Consider the following 22285-nt stretch of genomic DNA (forward strand, 5'->3'; position numbering starts at 1 on the left):
ACTAATCAACAAAGGTCTACATCTCTTGCTTCTGTTTATGACAGAGTCCAAAAGTTTATACCACCAGCTTACCTTCATGTGAGGACAGTGGATCAAACATGGCAAGCAGAGACTCTGACTGAGAGGGAGGAGAGGTCAGCTGATGAGCGCCTACAACAAGAAGGCACACCATGAGATCAGCCACATGCAGACAGCGTTCCACATAGTGAAGAAGGAGCTGAGACTCGCCCACAGCTTTTATCTCTTAATCAATTAGAACTTGAGAAGCATACCAGCAATAAATGACACCAATAAGTATCAAATTCTGATTGCCCTGCATTTTAATCTGCATGTAGGGATTTTTCACTCCACTTAGAGGGAGCAGCATCTACCTGCTTATTACCTAATGGACAAATATTATTATGGTTAGTGTGAAGACAGCCTCCATGAGAACTCACACATATTTAAAGTGAGCTCAGCTTTTCTAAGACTTACTTCTCCCAGCATAAAAACAAGAAATACTATCTAAAGAAGAGGTGGAGAACTATAGAATTTGAAAGTCTAATATTGCTTTCAGCAAATGTCTTGATTTAAAAAAAAAATCTATGAGTGAAATGAATATATAATGCCATGAAATTGACTCTAATTTCTAAATGTACTATTTTAGACTACAGAACTCCCCCTCCCCAAAAGATAACCCTAACTAAGCATGTCTTAACACAACTAGAAATATTAAAATAGGTAAGTATACAGAGACTAAAACTTTCTCCACTCACGGATTTCCTTATAACAGATTTCTAGAAGTAGTTCTTTTTTTTCCCCGCCTTTTTTTTGAGACAGGGTTTCTCTGTGTAGATCTTGGCTGTCCTGGAACTCACTCTGTAGACCAGGCTGGCCTTGAACTCAGAAATCCGCCTGCCTCTGCCTCTGCCTCTGCCTCCCAAGTGCTGGGATTAAAGGCTTGCAGCACCACTGCCTGGCCTTTTTTTTTTTTTTAAAGATTTATTATTATTTATATGTAAGTACACTGTAGCTATCCTCAGACACACCAGTAGAGGGCATCAGATGTCATTTCAGATGGTTGTAAACCACCATGTGGTTGCTAGGATTTGAACTCAGGACCTTCATTAGAACAGTCAGTGCTCTTAACCGCTGAACCATCTCTCCAGCCCCCTCTAGAAGTAGTTCTAACTGATCCAAATTTAGAATATGATCATCTAAGTCCCCAAGAACACATTGACAAGTTATGCCCCACTTTGATTTTTAGGGCTTTGTTTTGGTTGTTTTAGGATTTTTTTTTCTCCTTTTTCTTTCGTTTTTGGTTTTTTGGATCAGGACTCACTATGTAGACTTGGCTGACCTAGAACTCACTATGTAGACCAGGCAAGTCTCAAACTCATAGATATTCCCTGGCCTCTATCTGAGTTCTGACATTCTATAATTACCTTAAAAAGCCATTCTCACTCCTACAACTTACCATGGGCTATGTCATCCATATCTGGACTAGTTACAGAATCTTTGCCCCCAAAATCAGAGCTGCACTCAGATCTCAGGTCTTCGATCTTATTGGGAATATCCTCCGATGTAGCACTTATACCTTTAAAAAATACAGCAAAAATACATAAGTAAATAAATAAGCTGCAAGAAGACCAAAGTAGTTACACAAAATTTTATGAAGTTTGGAGAAATTCCTTTTCAAACTATCCACCTACACATGTGAGTTGCTGAGTGCTGGCAAGTTACCACTGTTATTCAAACACACTTATCTTGCTTTATACAATATCATCAGAATTACACGCTATACCTAAATATCGTAGCAAAAGCTATCAAAAATATCAAGAGCTGAAAGAGGAGCAGCACGTCCATTATTTTAACAGGCTGTAAAAGCCACATATTAAGTTCTCAAAGATTATGAAGGCATAAAATTAATTTTTTTCCCTGGGGACTACTGAGAACTTAAATAACATATCTCTTGGGGGTGGAGATACAGCTCAGTGATGAACACATGACTAACATGTCCCAAGTTCTGGGTTCAACAGATAGTACCATACCATAAAACAGCCAACAAAACCCAGTTATCTCTTTGGTAACACTTTATAAACAGAAAGAAGGGGATGCCTTCAAATTCCTAGCCCTTAAAACAAGACAGACATACCGGACACAACACTGAGGCCTGGTGTGCTGGGGCGGGAACTGACCTCCCTGACATCCGTATCATCAGATGTGCTGCCCAGTCCAGAACAGCTCTCCAGCTCTTGGAGGCGCTCTTCCTGCTTTAAGTCTGGAGCCTCTGAACAGAAAACAGCTTTTGTGACTTAGACATACAAGCGATTGGGGAATAAAGAGATTTATAAGCCTAAGCTACTTAGCAAAGCTAGTTAGATCATAGTTTAAAGAAGATAAGGTTATGATTTCCTCCTGATATACACACTAGTTTGTTATGTACAGATGTCAACTATTTCTAGAATACTTTAAAGAAAAAAAAAAGCGATTTCTTGGTTAACACGTAAACTAATCAATAGGAGCACAGAATAATATACAACACTGTATCAACTCTCTAAATCTCAATGTTCTCAAAAGCACTTAAAATGGGCATGACAGCAGGGCAATCTCAACACTCAATAAGCAGAGGCAGGTGGATCTCTGTGAGTTTGAGTCCAGCCTAAAATACACTGGCAGTTCCATGAATAGCCTGAGCTACATGACGAGATCCTGTCTCAAACTAGCTCCAAAAAGGAAGACAGGAAAATCATTTCTTTACTTAATACTTTACCTACATTTTTTTTAAGATTTATTTATTATTATACATAAGTACACTGTAGCTGTCTGAAGACACTCCAGAAGAGGGCATCAGATTTCGTTACGGATGGTTGTGAGCCACCATGTGGTTGCTGGGATTTGAACTCGGGACCTTCAGAAGAGCAGTCGGCGCTCTTAACCACTGAGCCATCTCACCAGCCCCATCTACTAACTTTTTGAGATGGGGATCTCACTATATAATAATACATGTATGTGCCATAAAATTAATTCTCTTTTAAGAGACTGGAGAGATGGCTCAGTGGTTAAGAGTACTTGGTGCTCTTATAGAAGACCAAGTTCAGTTCAAAGGACCCACATTGCAGCTCACAAATGACTGTAACTCCAGTCCCAGGGGATCTGATGTTCTCTTCTGGCCTCTGCAGGCACTCACATGATATGCACATATATGATATACATGAACACAAACACTCAAAACAGAAAATAAAAATAACAAATTAGTGGAGGAGAGATAGCTCAACAGTAATGAGTGTCTGTTGGTCCTCAGAGGACGGGGTTCAGTTCCCAGCACCCACATTAGGTGGCTCACAACTGCCTGTAATGCCAGACTCCAGCCCCAGGAGATTCAATAACCTCTTCGGGAGTTCATGGGTACCTGCATTACGAGTGCACATACCCACGTGAACATACAATTAAAAGAAAAACAATTTTTATGTCAAAAAGATTATTATAATAAGCAATCAAACAAACTTTCAGATATCTCTTAAAATGGAGAAGTTATTCCCAGGGAAAAATTTACATTTATTACGGCCATATGTGTGTAGTTCTCTCCTGAAGGTTGAACTCAAGTCATCAGGCCTGGCTGTAAGCACCTTTATTCACTAAGCTATCTCACTGGCCTGGCCATCCAGGGATAAATGAAAGAATGTTGACTAGAAATTCAAATGTGTAGTCTGAGCTGGGCTGCTACTCTCATCCTGGGATGATATGGTGAAAGATACTGACCTATCATACACACAAAACTCACTTTCAAACAATTACTTCACAGACTCAGAAACACTTGCTATGTTGTTGTTATCATTATTTATTTCCTTCCTTCCTTCCTCCCTCCCTCCATCCCTTTTTGAAACAGGGTTCTCTGTGTAGCACTGGCTGTCCAGGAACTCTGTAGACCAGACTGGCCTCGAACTCAGAAATCTGCCTGCCTTTTCCTCCAGAGTGCTGGGACTAAAGGCCTGCACCCCCATCACCCAGACAGCACTTGCTATGTTAATCAGTACTGACCAACAGTACATTTTTTCCTTGATAGATAGAAAGTGTTCTAGTGGGCTGGAGAGATGGCTCAGCGGTTAAGAGCACTGACTGCTCTTCCAGAGGTCCTGAGTTCAATTCCCAGCAACCACATGGTGGCTCACAACCATCTGTAATGATATCTGATGCCTTCTTCTGGTGTGTCTGATGACAGCTACAGTGTACTCAAAATATCAAGACAAAATAAAATAAATTAATTTAAAAAAAGGAAGTGTTCTAATTTTTATTTGAAATTTTTAACAGTATGACTGTCTGATATTGGCCTTATCTATACTGAGTCATCAGGTGCTGAGGTAAATGTCTGAGAATCTAGTACTTAGAAATTGAGGAAGGAGGATTTTAAGTTCAAAGTCAGCCAGGGCCAGACTCTGTCTCAAAAAACAAAACAGAAAAACATATAAATGTATATCATTTGGCAAAATACACGTAACATAAAAATTAAGACACCTTACACATTAAAGTTCTACAGAAGGAAAAAGTAAACAATGACAGCATACCAACCTGAGTCACTTGGCAATACCTCTACACTCCAAGCTTCACTTGTGGTCTCTGATATGGTAGAGCCAGTGCAAGGGTCAAGGAGAACTGACCCTGAACCTGGAAGGCACAGCAAACTACCTAACACGTTCTCTGCTGCTGCACCTGTAACCAGTGAGAGCAAAGTGTTAGAAAGAAAGCAAAGAGGGGAGAGAGACTCTTAACACGGGAAAGTGGCTGAGGTAGCAATCATTTCATTTAAGCACGAAACTAAAAACACAAAGTTCCCAGTTGGGGACACTGGCACAACCTCCTTTTCTTTCATTATTTTGTTTTAAATATTTAGTCTATATGTATATATGTGCCTGAGTTATGTGCACCATGCACATGTAGGAGCTGGAGCAGATCAGAAGAGGCATCAAACACCCTGGAACTAGAGTTACAGCCAACTGTGAGTCACCATGTAGATCCTAGAAACTCAACTTGGATCCTCTCCTCTGCAAGAGCAGTAAGTGTAGTACTCCTATCTGGGAAGAAATCTCCAGCCCCACAACCTCCCTTTCATTAAGTTCCTCCTGCTTAACTCTATCTCTCCACAGGGAAAACACATCTTTAGGTTCCTGTCAATTTGGGGTTTTTTTTTAAAAGATTTATTTACTTTATGTATGAGTACTCTATCTACATGTACATCTGCACACCTGAAGAGGGCATCAGATCATGTTATGCATGGTTGTAGGCCACCATGTGGCTGCTACAAATCAAACTCAGGACCTCTGGAAGAGCAGACAGTGTTCTTAACCACCGAATCATCTCTCCAGGTCCTCATGCCAATTTATTTTCACCAAGGTTTCTCAGCAAATCTTACCTATGTCCTTGATATCTTTTTACCTTTATAAAATTTATAGTCCTACAGGGACTATAAAAATCCGGAGAACATACCCACAGAAAGTTATATTAGCCAAACATGTTTTCTTCCAGCCTAATAGCCACAAATTCAAAGCATTAAATACATTTGCAAGAGACTATATGGCTCCTTCATAGCACTCAGCCAACTGCAAATACTGCTTGTGGCCAAGAACAATACTGCTTTGGCACGTGGAAAGAGTAATACAAAGCCAATTGAGAAATCTCTATGCACTACTGAAACACAAGTGAAAGGAATGGAATATTATTATATACCTGTGTTTAACAGATAATGATGAAAAGAGACAGCTCAGCAGTTAAAAACTGCCTCCTTTTCAGGGGACTTGGGTCTAACTCCCAGCAGTTACATAGCAGTTCACAAGTAGCTCTAACCCCCGTGCCAGAGGATCCAACATTCTATTCTGGCCTTTGAAGCTACCACACACAAGTGGTGCACAGATACATATGTTGGCAAACACTCATACACATAAAAAATAAAAATGAAGAAAAAATACTCCAGATGGGAATTCTATACTACACTTGGTTCAATCTAATAAAAGAATAACTATTTCAGGTCATGAAAAAATTTTGAGAATAGTTACAAGTAAAAACTACCTTTTACAGATTAAACAAACTGCAAATAAAGGCCTACAGAGTGAATCAGCAGTTAAGAGCGCTTACTGCGCTTGCAGAGGACCCAGGCTCAGTTACAGTGCTCACAGTGACTCAGTGTCTATAAGGATAATTTCAGGGGTTGGTTCCAATGCTCTCTTTTGACTTCTGCAGATACAAGGTACATATGTGGTACCCATATATTTATACAGATACGCATACACATGAAATACAAATAAAACTTTAAAAGAAAAAAGAATATCTGGAACATGTCTAGGCATGAAGAGGGACAGTGGAAGAATGGAAAAACAAAACTGGCCATGTGTGTCTAGTTGCTAAAGCTTAGGGCCAGGTACAATGAGTTCCCTGTTGTCTTTGGTTGATATTTTCCATAAAAAGAAAATGGAGATGGTAATTATATGGCTGTATGAAATCTTTCAGAACTCACAAAACAATATTCTAAAAAGGTTCTGAATGTCACAGCACAATAAACTGACATTTTACAAAGGAAAGCCTGGCTATCCTCTGCGACTGAGTTAAGGCTTGCAGAGATGAACTCATTCCATCGTCTTCTATGGTTCTGTGGTGCTTGAGGGGGATTCTTAGAGCATCGCACACGCACACCTAGTGCTCTACCAATAGCTACACCTTACACCTCTAGCTCTCGTTTTAAAGATCTTTAGTATTCTAGTAGGCTATGTTTTCTTCGGGATTTTAGCCTCAAGAAGATAATAAGCTCACTACAAATGGAGACCGTATGCTATGCTCCAAAGAGACTTGACAGGAAATTAACCCAAAAGACTTATCTGTCTTTTTTTTGGGGGAGGGGGAGGTTTAAGACAGGGTTTCTCTGTGTAGCCCTGGCTGTCCTGGAACTCACTCTGTAGACCAGGCTGGCCTCGAACTCAGAAATCCACCTGCCTCTGCCTCCCAAGTGCTGGGATTAAAGGTGTGCGCCACCACTGCCCAACTTTCATCTGTCTTTTCTTTCTTTCTTTTCTTTTTTGTTTTTTGTTTTGTTTTGTTTGTTTTGGTTTGTTTTATTGAAACAGAGTTTCTCTGTGCAGTCCTGGCTGACCCGGAACTCACTCTGTAGATCAAGCTGTCCTCGAACTCGCAGAGAGTCCCTGTCTCTGCCCCCCAAGTGCTGAGATTAATTTGGCCTTCTTTTATTTGGCTGTTTGGGTTTTGTTTTGTTTTTAACAGTGTGTGCATGTATATGTGCACACCATGGCACACAGGTGGTCAGATGACAACTTATGGAGGGCAGTTCTCTCCTTCCCTATGTAGATCCTAGCTGTCAAAGTTAGGTCATGAGACTTAGCAACTAGTGCCTTTGCCATCTCCATCATCTAGCTTTGGTTTTTCTCCTTTTTAAAGAAGGTGGAAAGTGGAGGAGATTAACACAGAAGGTAACACATGACTATTTAGGGTAAGTACTCAAATGTCCTGTTCCATATGGATACCAGCTTCCCAGGCTAGAGCCACCCACTCCCATGAAGAATGAACAGATGTAACAACTAAACAGCTATTCAGTCCTACAGCCCTTGAGCACCAGTTACCTGCAATCTCTTGCAAACGATCTTCATCAACGTTCGGGTCGAAGTCACTTCCCAGGACATCAGTGCTCCAGGTCTCACTCACAGTCTCGGATATGTCCCTGTCATCTGTTAGTCCCATCATGTCACGAATCTCAAACTTCCTCAGTTTATCATCAAGATTATCTTGTGTTGTAGCTATCAAAAACAAATTTAGTCACTTTACAAATGGTGGCACAGCTACAACTTCTTGGTTAACCTGAAAAAATTGTCAGGTTATTCATTTTATCATTAATAAGCACGTAGTTCCAGCCTGCTCCCCACTGACTAATTAACCCAGTTAAGATTAGTAGAGACTCCCCCACACACTCCCAACCTCCACCTTACCACTGCTGAAAGGAGACAGATGTGCCCAGTCTAAATGAGAAAAACTAACCCAGACAGGAATGTAAAAATAACTATTTGGGGTAGCTTACCAGATCCAATCATTGTGCTAATAATTAGGTGGTAAACCCATATGTAAACTATTTCACTTGGCAATAGCTCAAGTGTAAATTCTAGAGTTTTCCTTCTTTCCCAGATCACTTTTCTTCAGCTTGCTCTGTGTATATGATGTGCACATGGATTCAGCAGCCAGAGGTACCCCTGCCACTGCTTTCCACTTTCCACTGAACTGAAAGCTCAGCACCTTCAGCTAAGCACGCTTCAAGGCCTGCACTGTCTGTGGCCCAGTGCTGAGGGTATAGGCACGCATGGCTACGCCTGGCTTTGACATGATGCTAGAGACTCAGACTAAAGCACTCATGCTTGCATAGCAAGCACTCTTACCCACTGAGCTTCTACCTAGACCCATAAGTCATTCTTGTCAATTTCCATTTTGTAAAACTTTGACTTGGGTTTTGGTGTAGGTGTTTTTGTTTATAAGACAAGGCCTCAAAATAGCATAAATTTATGATCCTCTTACTTCACCCTCTCAATAATAGGATTACAGGCATAGGTTACCACATCTAGCTCTCAATTTGATTGCTTGCTTGTTTTTTTAATTTTTTTTAAAGATAGGGTCTCTATACATAAACCAAGCTAGCTTGCCTGCTTCCTGAGTGCTAGGATTAAAGGTATGCATCATCATGCCCAGGCTTCAATTCACCCTCTTTTTAGATTTATTTATTTTATTATTTTATCTATATTAATGCCTTGCCTGTATGTATGTATGTGTACCACATGCAAGCCTGGTGTCTAGAGCCCATATAAACCATCCTAAAGGTGCTAGGATTGAACCAGAGTACTGTGCAAGAGCAGTACATTATCTTGATAATATTATAAACATTGTATCCTGCAGGAAATCTCTAAGCAGGAGGTAACTGAAAATTGCTTTAGGAAGTTCCTGAGACTGATCAGATTCACTAGGCCCCTCCCTCCATGCCAGTATAAACAGTAAAAGTGCAGTTCATCTCAGATGAATGGAACCAAGAAAAGCCAAGCTGCAAAGAAGAATCTGAGACCAAACCAGCTGCCTGGCAGCAGCACAAACCTGCTGAACTGCCTGGGAGAGTTGTACACCGAGTCACTTGGAAAGGACATTCTCCAACCTGTTAAGCAGCCTGCAGGCTGTGCAGTGTGCTCCAGGCTCCCAACTTTGTGAATTGTCAACCACGCTAGAGTAGGCTTTATGCAGTGGTCTTTGAATCATTTCTGCTCCTATAAGTAACCCCAATACAAGTCATGGTTCAGGCTGGTGAGATGGCTCAGTGGGTAAGAACACCCGACTGCTCTTCCGAAGGTCTGGAGTTCAAATCCCAGCAACCACATGATGGCTCACAACCATCCGTAACAAGATCTGACTCCCTCTTCTGGAGTGTCTGAAGACAGCTACAGTGTACTTAAATATAATAAATAAATAAATCTTTAAAAAAAAAGTCATGGTTCACCGTGGACTTTGGTCTATGGTGGGCTCCATAGTGGAATGAATAGGCAAGTATTGTGTCTCTGCAGGAAAAGTTTTGTCACAAATGACTGAGCCAACTTCCAGCCTTTGATTTACTTAACTTAGTATTTCACATGTGAAGGCTGTCCACTCCTACACCGGAATCACCCAGAACACCTGTCAAAGATGTGATTCTTTTCATCTTGACTGTATACTAATTTCAGGTTTCTCTGTTATGTGCAATAAATTTAATATTAATCGATAAGTTGAAAATGGAGCCAATATGGCAATAATTTATACAAACCATACATTCCAGTAGTAACACTCTTTTCCTTTTCAGTAGTATATTTCTAGGACAGCTTGGAAAATACATTTTCTTAGAGCTCCCTAGGTAATTTTCACGTACACTAAAGTGTAAGAATCACACTTAGCTGTGAATGTGCTCCCTAACAACAAGCTTCTGTTTGTTAAGAGTTTATGTACAGTGCTCATGTGTGTGCAGGCAAGAGGTCAGAGAGCCAGGGATCTACCTGTGTTTGCCTCTTCATCTTCCCATGCTTCCATTCCTCCCAACCCATCACCCACCTGTCACCTAAGTGCACAAACCCAGCTTCTTATCTAATTGTTGGGGATCCAAACTTGGGCCCTGATGTTTTGTGGCAGGCAATTTACTCACTGAGTCATCCTCCTACCTCCTATGTATTTCTGTTTGCATGTGTGCGTGTATATACACATACACTGGTGCCATGGTGTGTGTGTGTGTGGAGCTCAGAGGACAACATATAGGAGTTGCCTCTCTTCTTCCACTAGGTGGGTTCCAAGGATCAAACTCAGATCATATAACTTGGGGCTTTTAACCATTTGTAGTGTTCTTTCCCTAACCTAAGTTATTGAGCCCTTAGTAGTTATCATTGTACCACATAATAAATATTACAGAATTTAAAGTAACTCATACTGCTGTGTATAATTTAAGCCCAAATAATACACTTACCAACTAAACACCTTTTAAAAACTAAAGGAGCTATGGATAAATGCAACTTTAATGATCATTAATCAACTCACAGCAAGCAAAGAGACTACCTTTCCTGAAATCACGCACGTTCTTTGCTACCTGTACAGATGTGTTCTCCACCACGTTACCTTGCTCGTGCTCTAACAGCTGCAGTGCTTCAACTCCGTTACTCCCAGAAGGTCCTGCCCCAAGTTCAGATACAGACTCTCCCTCCAGGTCGAGAGAAGACACCGAATTGGAGCGATTGGAAGGACCTGGAGAAATGTTTATCCTGTCAGCAATCTTCTTAAAAAATTCATAAGTCACTATGTAATATTTCATGCCATGAAAATAGTATTTATTTCTCTTCTGGTTTTGTTCTGTTCTGTTTTGAAACAAGGCCTTACTATATAGCCCAGACTAATCTTACACTCTTCAAGTCTTCTACCTTAGCATTGTGAACCCTGCGATTACAGATATGTGCCATCATACCTGATTTAAGATGCTTTTAATATTTTATTTATTTCCTTAAAAATATAAATGCCTTTGAGCCAACAGGTCTGCCTCTAGAAATTTATCTTTAAAAAACTAATAAGAAAAATAACCTAAGGTTGCTTGTTGAAGAGCTACTATAATACTTAAAAAAGAAGTACTTTTGGGCTGGTGAGATGGCTCAGTGGGTAAGAGCACCCGACTGCTCTTCCAAAGGTCCGGAGTTCAAATCCCAGCAACCACATGGTGGCTCACAACCATCCATAACAAGATCTGATGCCCTCTTCTGGAGTGTCTGAAGACAGCTACAGTGTACTTACATATAATAAATAAATAAATAAATCTTTAAAAAAAAAAAAAAAAAAGAAGTACTTTCTGTGCTAGTGTGCAGTAAAGAGTAAGCAGGAAGTGCCTGGACATGCAGAACAATGCCAGCAGGTTCATGGACCTGGACGTTCCTTGGAAATGTTCTGCAAATGACCGAATCATTAGGGCCAAGGGCCATATGTCCAACCAGATGAACGCAGTCAAGGTTAAGGTTTAATGGCCAGTTTAAAAGCTATGCCATCTGCGAGCCATTGGTAGGACAAGCAAACCAAACAATTCTTTTGCTTGTTGGTTTTGTTTTTTTCAAGACAGTGCTTCTCTGTGTAACCTTGGCTGCCTGGAACTCACTCTGTAGACAAGCTGGCCTCCAACCCAGAGATGAACCTGCCTGTTGCCCAGGTGATGAATTGCCAGGCATGGTGACCACATCTTTAATCCTAGCACTTGGGAACCAGAGGTAGGAGAAACTCTGTTAAGGGCAAGTTCAGTCTGGTCTACTTAGTGAATTCCAGGTCAGCCAGGGACAATAATAACACCTTGTCTCAAAATAATGAAAGGAAAAAAAAGCATGTTATTTAAAAACACAAAATACAAAGGGAATGTTAATGAAACATAAAAGGGTTACAAACATCATAAACTTGATTTTGCTCTAAATAATCAAACATTAACTTTTAAGAGAACAGTGAAATTACAGGTAAGCTTATTTCTTTTCCACATTTTCTAGATTGAACATATCAGCGATTTTCTGAAAGGTTAAAGAGGATATTTATGTCTCCTTTTAAATGTTAGTAAACTTGAACTTTTTTCATAAAATGAACTGCCCTAACATATGGAATGACAAACTCTTAACTTCACAATCTGGTTTAAGAGTTTCCTTTTTTTTTCCCCCCACCACTACTGAAGATTAAGTCTAGGGATGCCAGGCAAACACTCTACCAACTACACCCTCACCTGACTTTTTTATTCCACAGTGACCTGATTCATAAAGGCATGTGTGAGTGTGTGGATAAAGGAACACAGAACAGTAAAGACGTGTACACAGCATCCTGCAATGCCAGCATCCACTCTCCGCAGTTACACATGCACTATATCCCTCTAAAGGAGCGCTATAAGCTTGTGCCGACACCAAGACTGAGAACCACACTTGCTGTTACTCATTTAACATTGACATGTTTGGTCATTTTATAGGACCAACAGCCACTTGCAATCTTAATTTTATTCAGGAAACAATCTTATAGTCATGTTAAAGCTCATTAGAGGAAATTTCATTATTCTCCTTAGTGAGAGGCATGGGTGGCTTAACTATAATTTATAAGGCTCCTTTAAAGAACACAGAACAACTTCAATCACACACTCCCTGAATGAAGTAACCCTTCACCTTCAGATATGCCTTCCAGATTATCACTGCAGAGGGAAAAGCGCAAGGTTTTATCAGGTTTACCGTGGAGTTTGTTTTCATCAACAGGGACATCTCCTTGTCCTCCATCCGAAAGCTGCATGTTTAGAACCTGAAAAAAATTAAAATAAAAATCTAACCTATTTCAAATGAAAGACTACTGAGAATAAAATAAACTACAAAAATGCTAATTTAAGTTCTTGTTATTTTTAACTAAAATACATTTGCAAGGTCTATCAAGCTTTCAAATAGACTCAGAACAAAGTCTATGTTTGAAGATAACTCAAACTATGTCTTTCCATTCTCCTTTCAGGGCCAGCAGCAGCTAGCGTCACACAGGAAGGAGACAGGAGACAAGATGCAGCCATCAGAAAACTGGTGTTTCTCTTAAGTCAGTACAGCCGTCCCAGTCTGTTCTCTCGGCTTGAGTTATAGTTTTCAACTAAGAATCTGACAGATTCCTTTTGTTTGTTCAACCCAGGCTAGCCCTGAATTCTTGATCCTTGCCTCCATCTCCTGAGTGCTAGGGTTACAGATGTAAGCCACCACATACAACAACTGGATTTATAAACTGTGACTTTTTTTCAAGCTAGCAATGAACTTTCTTTAAAAAAAATAACCCATCAGTCATTGAATATAAGTTGTTTCTAAGCCAGCAAGGTGGGTCAACAGATAAGAAAGACACTTGCCTCTAAGCCAGGATGACCTAAAATCAATCCCCAATACCAAAAATGTGTGGATCATACACACACACACACACACACACACACACACACACACACACGTCTGCAAATCATTCTCTACAATCAAAGAATCAAGATGTTTCCTCATGATAGCTCTAACCTCATACTCTTAACAAATTCTTAAAACCAATTTTGACTCCAACTTTGACATCTCTTTCCCTTTCTGGCTTTTACTTTATTTTTGAGGCACAGTCTCATTGTCCAGGCTGCCTTAGAAACCTTGCAGATCAAGTTGCCCCTGAGCATGCACAGGTATGTACCACTATGTCCAGCTTTACACGACATCTTCTTTTTCCCCTTTGAAGTTTAAAAAAAAATTAGATATATATGTTGGTGGCAGGGTATACAGGTGTGAGTGTAGGTGCCTAGAAAGTCCAGATGAGGGCACTAGATCTCCTGGAGCTATGGGCAGATGAGCCACCTGATGTGGATGATCAGAACAATACTCTATAAAAACAGCATGTGTACACGCCCCCACCCTCCACCCCTGAGACAGGTTTTCTTTCTTTAGCTCTGACTGTCCTAGAACTTGATCTATAGACCATGCTGCTCTTGAAATAACAGAAATCTAGCTGACTCTGCCTCCCGAGTGCTGGGATTAAAGGCACCACCACTGGCACGATATATGCTCTTAGCTTAACCATTCTGCCATCATAGTTCCCTGATCTCATTCTTGAAAAACAAACAAACAAACAAACAAACAATCTGGGCTAGAGAAAGCTTGGTAGTTAAAAGCACTTGTTGCTCTTTCAGACGACCTGAATTTGATTTCCAACCCCTACATGATGGCTTACAACAATCTGTAATTCCAGGTTCAGGGGATCCAATGGACCCCCTGGTCACCAGGCAATAATGAGGTGCACATAGAAATACAGGTAAAACACTCATACACATAAAATAATCTTTTAAAAAAAATTAGGGGCTGGAGAAATTGATTAGTGGTTAAAAGCATTAATTCCTCTTCCAGAGGACCCAGGTTCAATTCCCAGAACCCACACAGAATCTTACAACTTCTTGTATCTCCAGTGCCAGGGGATCCAACACCCTCACACAGACATACACACAGGCAAAACACCAATGTACATATAATTAATCAAAGTTTGCTTTCCTAATTTTTATTTATCTCTTCCATTTTCCTCTAACCATACAATAGAAAGTATACATTAGGAAAATTTGACTCTAAACAGGAATACTACTACTCTACCACCAGATGAAAATAAACAAAACATTTCTACAAATGGCTAGAGAAGTCTTACCAATTTCTATGCCACAATGTCAATATTGCTACTAGAACAATTCCTTTTGTTGTGGGCACGCTCACCAACTTCAGTATAATGTTAAGTATTAAAGTGAAGACCCACCTCCATAACTGTTCAAAGGGACTTAGCACTTGATGGTTTATCGAATAGACTTATGGAAAATAATGCATTGTGGGATTGGAAACAACTCAGTGGTAGAGTGTTTGCTAAGCATGTGGAAATCTCAGTTTAATCGCCAGCCCCAATGTATCTTAGCACCCAGGTGGACTCAGAAGGAGCAAAAGATCATGGTCATATACTGGAGAAATATAGATCAAATTTCAGTCCAGCTTTAGACACCTAAGAGACTATCAAAGAGGAAGGAAAGGGAGAGGGAGGGAAAGAAAAAAAAAACAAATTGGTATAAACCGCATGTGTGAGCCTTGCAAAGGTCCATGTGGTCAAATGCTAGCCCACAAAGTGAGAGCACAGATGGGACTAGTGTCCATACATCAGCCCACACACCTTCTCCACACCACCAGAGCACCGTAAGAGGGTGACTCTACAAACCAGGAATCAGACCCTAACCAGACACCAAACATGCCTTCATCTTGGACTTCTGAGCTCCCAAAACAATCAGAAATAAATTTCTGTTACTTATAAACCACTAGTACTATTTTATTTAGTATAAACCTCTATGTTAAGTACAGTGGCATATACCTACAACCCCAGGACTTGGAAGTTAGAGGCAGAAGACCAGAGTTCAAGACAACCCATGGCTACATGAGACTCAGTATCAAAACACAAAATAAAACAAAGCAACACGATTAAGCAAACAAACAAGACTCCCCCAAAATAAAAGACATAACCTTTGTTATATCTACCAACCAGACTGAGCTATGAATACTGATGAGAAGCAAGGGGTTTCTGGCTAGATAGTTAGCTAGTATCTCTTTTTATTTTCTTCCAGAAATAGGGTGATACTATGTAGACCATGTTGGCCTAGAACTAGCTATGCAGCCACACTCTTCTTACCTCAGCCTCCCTCCCACATGCTGAGCTCACAGGTATGAGCTATCATGCTGGACTTAAAATTCTTTACAGTGATAGGTGCAAGTTAAATGCAGCAATACAAATCAGATATGGTAGCACATGCCTTTACTCTCAACTCTCAGGAGATGAAGGAAGATGGTACCTGTGAGTTCAAGGCCAGTCTGGTCTACAGAGTAATTTCTAGGACAGCCAGGCCTATGTAGTGAGACCTTGTCTCAAGATAAAAAACTAAAAATTAAAGACATGTACTCTTAAACGCATACCTCATTTTCTGACATCATCCCTGGAGTGAGCTGAGGGCCTGTCCCTAAGGAAATGACCAGCACCTCTTCTGGCTGTACCTCCTGGATGGTTTCTTGAGATGATCCTTCATGATCCATATGTAGGTCCATTAACATATTACTTCGGCTTCTGCTCCGAGTTGCTAACAAATAAGGGAAAAACTCACAATGAAAAAAACAGCACACTGAATATAAAAATGTGTTTTCTGTTTGTGCTGAACATTTGTACATGCATAAAAGACAATGGTGAAAACAGCAAAAAAAAAATCCAGACAAAACAAAGACTAGGTCTCCCTAGTCATTCTCCTGATGACAATACAGACTCTTCTTCAAATCTGACCATTAGAGGGCTGGTGAGTTGGCTCAGCAGTTAAGAGCACTTGCTGCTCTTGCAGAGGACCTGAGTTCAACTCTCAACAAGCACATACTAGCTTATAGATGTATAACTCCAGTCCCAGGGAGGCTGACACCGTCTTCTGCCCTCTCCAGGCACCACGCATACACAGACACACATGCAGGCAAAACACTCCTACACATGTTGCTCTACGTCTACTAGAAAGGAAGGCTCCACCTGACACCACTGTGATACAGGAAACATTCTCTCTAGCCAGCCAGGAGGTCAGGGACAACAAAAGCACTACCTCATTCTCAAGGTTTCAATAAGACACTTAAACTTATTTTTCTTATAAAAGTTTTAACTGCCAGCAGTCTCCCATTCTAATACACAAACTTATAAATGTAAAAAGTGTCATGTGAAAACCTGGTAAACAATGGCGTGCATGCGTATTTCTGTAAGATAGGGTTGCACTGTGTAGTAGAGAAGCCTGGCTCCCGCTGTCCTGCTTCCCCCTCTGGTCACTGAGGTGGCAGGCTTCCACCATCATGCCCAGCAAAGTCATCAGAGAACTACTGGCAAAACCAGGGAGTTTCTGAAAGCAGATTTCTTTCTTCTGAATATTATCAACTCTTTCCTGAGACACAGGGGCATTGCTTTATGTTAAAGTGAGATCCTTTCTGCTTTACTAGACTCTCTATACAAGACTCAGACTGATAAGATGGCTCAGCAGTAAAGGCTGCCACGGCCTGGTGACCTGAGTTCGTTTCCCAGAACCCACTTGGTAGAAAAAGAAAACTGACCCCAAAGAGTTGTTCTCTGACCTCCACCTGTACATACTGGCACAACCATACATATACACACACAGTTTTTTAAAAACTCACCTATCTTTTCTCCTACCATGAATACATATATTTTTCCCTTTTCTTTTCTTTTCTTTTTTTTTTTTTTTTTTTTTTTTTGAGACAGGGTAGGGTTTCTCTGTGCAGCCTTGGCTGTCCTGGAACTCACTCTGTAGACCAGGCTGTCCTGGAACTCAGAAATCCGCCTGCCTCTGCCTCCCCAGTGCTGGGATTAAAGGCGTGCGCCACCACGCCCGGCTCTCTTTTTCCTTTTTCTATCTCTTTAGCATTGTGTGTACACCACAGCACGCCTGTGTACATAGAGCACAACTTGTAGGAGTCAGTCCTCTTCTTCCACCATGTGAGCCCCAGGGATCAAACTCAAACTGGCAAGTTTGGCATCAAGTTCTTTACCCTCTGAGTCATCTTCCCAGGCTTACAATATTTATTTTTTCAACTAATTTATTATATACATTTAAAAATGATCTCTATATATCTAACATCCATCTATCTTTCCATCCATCCACCCATCCATCCATCCATCCCCCTTCTTCTGGTGCTGGGGACTGCCCCAGGGCCTACTCACATTACCTCTCTACCACTGAGTTATCCCATGCTGCATCCTATATATATCTTATATGAAATTTTGAATAATGAAATTTACAATTTTTTTGGGACAAAGTGTTTTAGTGTTCTGTGACACTTTTCTCTCACAGAGCAATCAAATTCAGTACAACTGTCTGGGAAGTAGACACTCTCTGCTGGCTCAATACAATCAAAAGTGAGGACAAAAAGAAACATCAGCAGTAACAGAAGCGACCTGCATGCTGAGACAAGCTGACCTCTCTGCGTGCTGAAGACAAACAGATATAAACATCTTCATTTACAAAACTGCAGATATGTTCATTATCTCTTTTAGTCTAACGTCACTCAAGCCTGAGACAGGCCCAGCACATCTTTACGCTTCCCTCCCATCCTCTACTGTGAACTCATAATCAACCTCATAAGCAGCTCTGTGACTTAGCAAACTTGAAAGTTATAATTTACAAAAATGCAAGTGATCAAATGTTATTAGCAACTTAGAGAAAGAAAGCAAAAGCAGCATGCACAGAGAGCACACCTGTGAATATTTCTAGCGCACAATATGGAAGACAAGAAGAATGGCCTACTACCCACCAAATGGGGTTACTAGAGGAATATGAGCAGTAAGATTGGTGGCTGACGAATCCCAGGCAGTGATGGCTGCTAACTGTTGTCCTGGGTTGCAAAAATATTAAATAGAAAGAAGATCAACCCTCTGAACATTGAAACACTTGTTTAAATTATTAAATTAAGTGCAATCACAAGGTTACATGACCATACAAAACACTGGGCAGACATTTGAAATTTCTTCCCATTACACCCATCTCTAATAACATTCAAGTGACAGAAAAAAAGAAAAAAAAAAAAAAAAACCCAAAAAACTAACATAACAAATTATGGTCTACAATATTGGTTTTAGTTTGTTTGTTTGTTTTGGTTTTTCGAGACAGGGTTTCTCTCTGTAGGCTGTCCTGGAACTTGTAGACCAGGCTGGCCTCGAACTCAGAAATCCGCCTGCCTCTGCTTCCCAAGTGCTGGGATTAAAGGCATGCGCCACCATGCCCGGCTATGGTCTACAATATTAAAAAAAAAAAAAAAAAAAAATCACTAAACATAAAACATCGTTTTTTAATCAAAAGTAATTTGGTTTTTTGTTTTTGTTTTTGAGATAGGGTCTCACTACATTCCATTGCTTAACTCTGCCTCCTGCGTGCTGGAATTAAAGGCATGCATCACCATGCCTAGTTAAGAAATGTATTGTTGGGGGCTGGTGAGATGGCTCAGTGCAATCACAAGGTTAACAGAGCACTGACTGTTCTTCCAAAGGTCCTGAGTTCAAATCCCAGCAACCCATGGTGGCTCACAACCATCTCCAACTACAGTGTACTTACATATAATAAATAAACAAGGTTTTTTTTAAGAAACGTATTGTTTGGGCTGGTGAGATGGCTCAGTGGGTAAGAGTACCCGACTGCTCTTCCGAAGGTCCAGAGTTCAAATCCCAGCAACCACATGGTGGCTCACAACCATCCGTAATGAGATCTGACTCCCTCTTCTGGAGTGTCTGAAGACAGCTACAGTGTACTTACATATAATCAATAAATAAATCTTTAAAAAAAAAAAAAGAAACGTATTGTTTTATTTTATTTATTTGCTTGTTGGTTGGCTCTCAAGGCAAGGTTTCTCTGTGTGGCCCTGGCTGTCCTGGAACTTGATCTGTAAACCAGGCTGTCTTTGAACTCAGAGATCTGACTGCCTCTGCCTCTACTCCTGTAGAATGCTGGGATCTACTACCTAGCCCCATTTTGAATTATAAATCTGACATTTTAGGATAGTAAAGAAAGCTAAAGACTTGATGATATCATATTCTTGTTGCTATAAATCCATAGTATGTTAAAGGGAAAACATTGATTTCAAGAAACATTTTTAGAAACTGTTTGTAAAAAATCAGTTAACTGTAGTTAAAATGAAATCCTCTTCTTTAAAATGTGTAAAGTTGAGCAGAGGTGTGACTCAGTGGCAGAGTACTTTACATTTGAAACTGCCTAGGAGTAACTAACCTGAGACTATCAGGGCTTATATTAATGTTCTTTGTATCCCCAGCATCTAATATAAGTATAAAACAATGATCATACCATGTTGGATGTTTGTATGGATTAAATGAAACATTTGTAAAAACAGGTTTAATTAGTGATCAATCTTCACATGCAGGTAGATAGGTTACAAAGACTCAGTGAGTAAAGCCTAATTTAATTATTTCTTTTTAAAAGCAGGGTCTAATACAACCCAAGCAGGCCAGGAACTACCCAAGGCTGACCTTAAACTCTGATCACCCACTTCCACCATCTGGATGCTGGTATTACAGTCCTGTGCCATAACACTTGGTCTATGCAGTGCTGGGAGCTGAACCCAGGGCTTCATACATACTAGGCAAATTCTCTACCTATGGACTACATCCTCGTCTTTGAAGAACTAGTATTTAGGTGAGATGGCTCAATGGGTAAGAGCACCCGACTGCTCTTCCAAAGGTCCGGAGTTCAAATCCCAGCAACCACATGGTGGCTCACAACCATCCATCCATAATGAGATCTGACGCCCTCTTCTGGAGTGTCTGAAGACAGCTACAGTGTACTTACATATAATAAATAAATAAATAAATAAATAAATAAATAAGCCCCAGTATGGCAGGTTCTCCTTACCTATAGGTAATCGATTCTTCTTGTTGGCTGGAGTGGTTGCTGGAGACATCTGAGGAGTGCTATAGGGAGTCATGTCCAGACTGCTGCTCTTCCCTGGCTTAGCCTGGGGCAGGTTTGCCAACAAATTGTCAAGAGCCATTCTATCTTCTTTCAGTTGATCTCCAGACATCACACTCTTCATAAAATTTACCTGGTAAAAGGAAAAGATATTATCTAGTAAAATCCAATTTTCAAAAATAATACATATTTCTTATAGTACGTATTCATCTGTGACCTGCCAACGCATGGCTAAAAGAATGAAATCCAAAAACTTCAGTTAAAGAATGATGCCATTACCAGAGTAATAAGCTGACTGTAACTTATATACACCACAGTTCTGCTCAAGCCTTCCAGAAGATTAACAGAGGACATTGGCGGAGTCTCCACTGCACGGCCCCCAATTACAACATCAAGGAAAGCAGCGACACAGCCCTGTTGAAACAGGAAGAGATCAAAGTGAAATTCTCCCCTCAAAAGACTGGAAAATTTCCTGACCAAGGTAGACAAGCATAAAAAAATAGCTTCATGAAAACTATTTTAAACCTTACACTTTAAAAGCTGTAGATCTTTATACAGTGATGCAGAATAAGCTCAAAAAAACCCGAAGTATATGCATGTATTCTACAACCTACAGTACTGGAAAGGCTGGGAGGGTGTGGAGTGAGAGACCTACCAGAAGTGTGCTGATACATGCAGACCTCCAGAAAAGACTGATGTTATCATTCAGAACTCTCGGGAGAGGAATGGGAGTGATGGGTGACAAGCATGGGGAGACAGACAACACACATTTGTATTGTAGTTTAATTTAATTTTTATTTTTTGGTTTTTCCTTTCAATGTTTTCATGTGTTTCTTTGTGTGTAGGGTGGGCTGGGTGAGTGAGTGTTCATGAGGATGTACACGTGGAGATGAGAAGACAGCCTGGAGGCGTTGGCTCTCTCCTCCCCATGCAGGTTCTGAGAACCAAACTCAGTCATCAGGTTTGGTATCACAAGCACCTTTACCCACTAAGTCACAGCTAGCCCTGTTTCTTATTTCTTGGGGGGTTTGTTGTTGAAACAAACCCTATTGTTTTGAAACAAAATTCTACTCTCTGGCATTGGCTGGCCTAATACTCACAATGGTGTCCAAGTTGGCATCAAAGCAGAGTGATGTTCCTGCACCCACTCCTCAGGATTATAATATGGACTGCTATGCTCAGAATGGTATTTGAGGTTTTCGTATTTTTTATTCATTTGCTTTTAAGATGAATTCTTATATATGTATGTATATATATGAATATGAATATGTGCTGGTGACTGCAAAGGCAAGATGAGAGTACAGGATCCCCAAAGGACTGAAATTACAGGTGATTGTAAGCCACACAAGCTTGGTGCTCAGAACTAAACTCCTGTCCTCTGAAAGAACACCAAGCACTCTTACCTTCTGAGTAATCTCTCCAGTCTGACATGAGTTTTAAACCAAGTTAAACTAGTAGCCTACTCAAAATATAATGAAATATTTATGTTACTCAACTAACTGAAAAAAGTCATAAAAAATTTTAACTTATTTAATTATTGCTGACTGTTATATTAGTAATAAGTTAAAAACAAACTTTTAAAAAATAATATAATAGGTCTTGAGTCTCATTATAATAACCCTTTAATATTTATAAGACAGTTTAATTATAACCATTAGAGAAATCTTCCTAAATTTAACTGCTGCTGATACAATATTGTTAACTAATTTTTAAAAAAAATTAATGACTGAAATATTTAAATTTCATATC

At 40.2% G+C, this 22285-nt stretch overlaps 1 protein-coding gene across 15 annotated transcripts in view; it reads right to left on the bottom strand.

Annotated features, from left to right (window-relative positions):
- The window catches only part of Gapvd1 (GTPase activating protein and VPS9 domains 1), a 79108-nt gene that overhangs the window by 28386 nt on the left and 28437 nt on the right, over positions 1-22285 (bottom strand). For 5 of the 15 annotated variants that reach the window (XR_003953693.1, XR_003953692.1, XM_017319195.2 and 2 more), the window contains 11 exons: positions 20816-20950; positions 20480-20669; positions 18375-18455; positions 16005-16165; positions 12690-12819; positions 10642-10767; positions 7602-7775; positions 4549-4689; positions 2135-2269; positions 1457-1576; positions 73-150 (listed from right to left, as the gene is read on the bottom strand). Coding sequence is in view for 11 of the 15 variants with exons in the window: in XM_017319195.2 (XP_017174684.1) it covers positions 73-150; positions 1457-1576; positions 2135-2269; positions 4549-4689; positions 7602-7775; positions 10642-10767; positions 12690-12819; positions 16005-16165; positions 18375-18455; positions 20480-20669; positions 20816-20950 (1471 nt within the window). In the remaining 4 variants the exon portion in view is untranslated. Of the gene's footprint in view, positions 1-72; positions 151-1456; positions 1577-2134; positions 2270-4548; positions 4690-7601; positions 9732-10641; positions 10768-12689; positions 12820-16004; positions 16166-18374; positions 18456-20479; positions 20670-20815; positions 20951-22285 lie in introns of those variants that run through there. The other 10 variants (XR_003953694.1, NR_151469.1, XM_011239150.3 and 7 more) reach the window with 7 other exon arrangements.

This window comes from Mus musculus, chromosome 2 (genome assembly GCF_000001635.26).
Source record: "Mus musculus strain C57BL/6J chromosome 2, GRCm38.p6 C57BL/6J".
In the NCBI taxonomy this organism is placed as follows: Eukaryota; Metazoa; Chordata; class Mammalia; order Rodentia; family Muridae; genus Mus; species Mus musculus.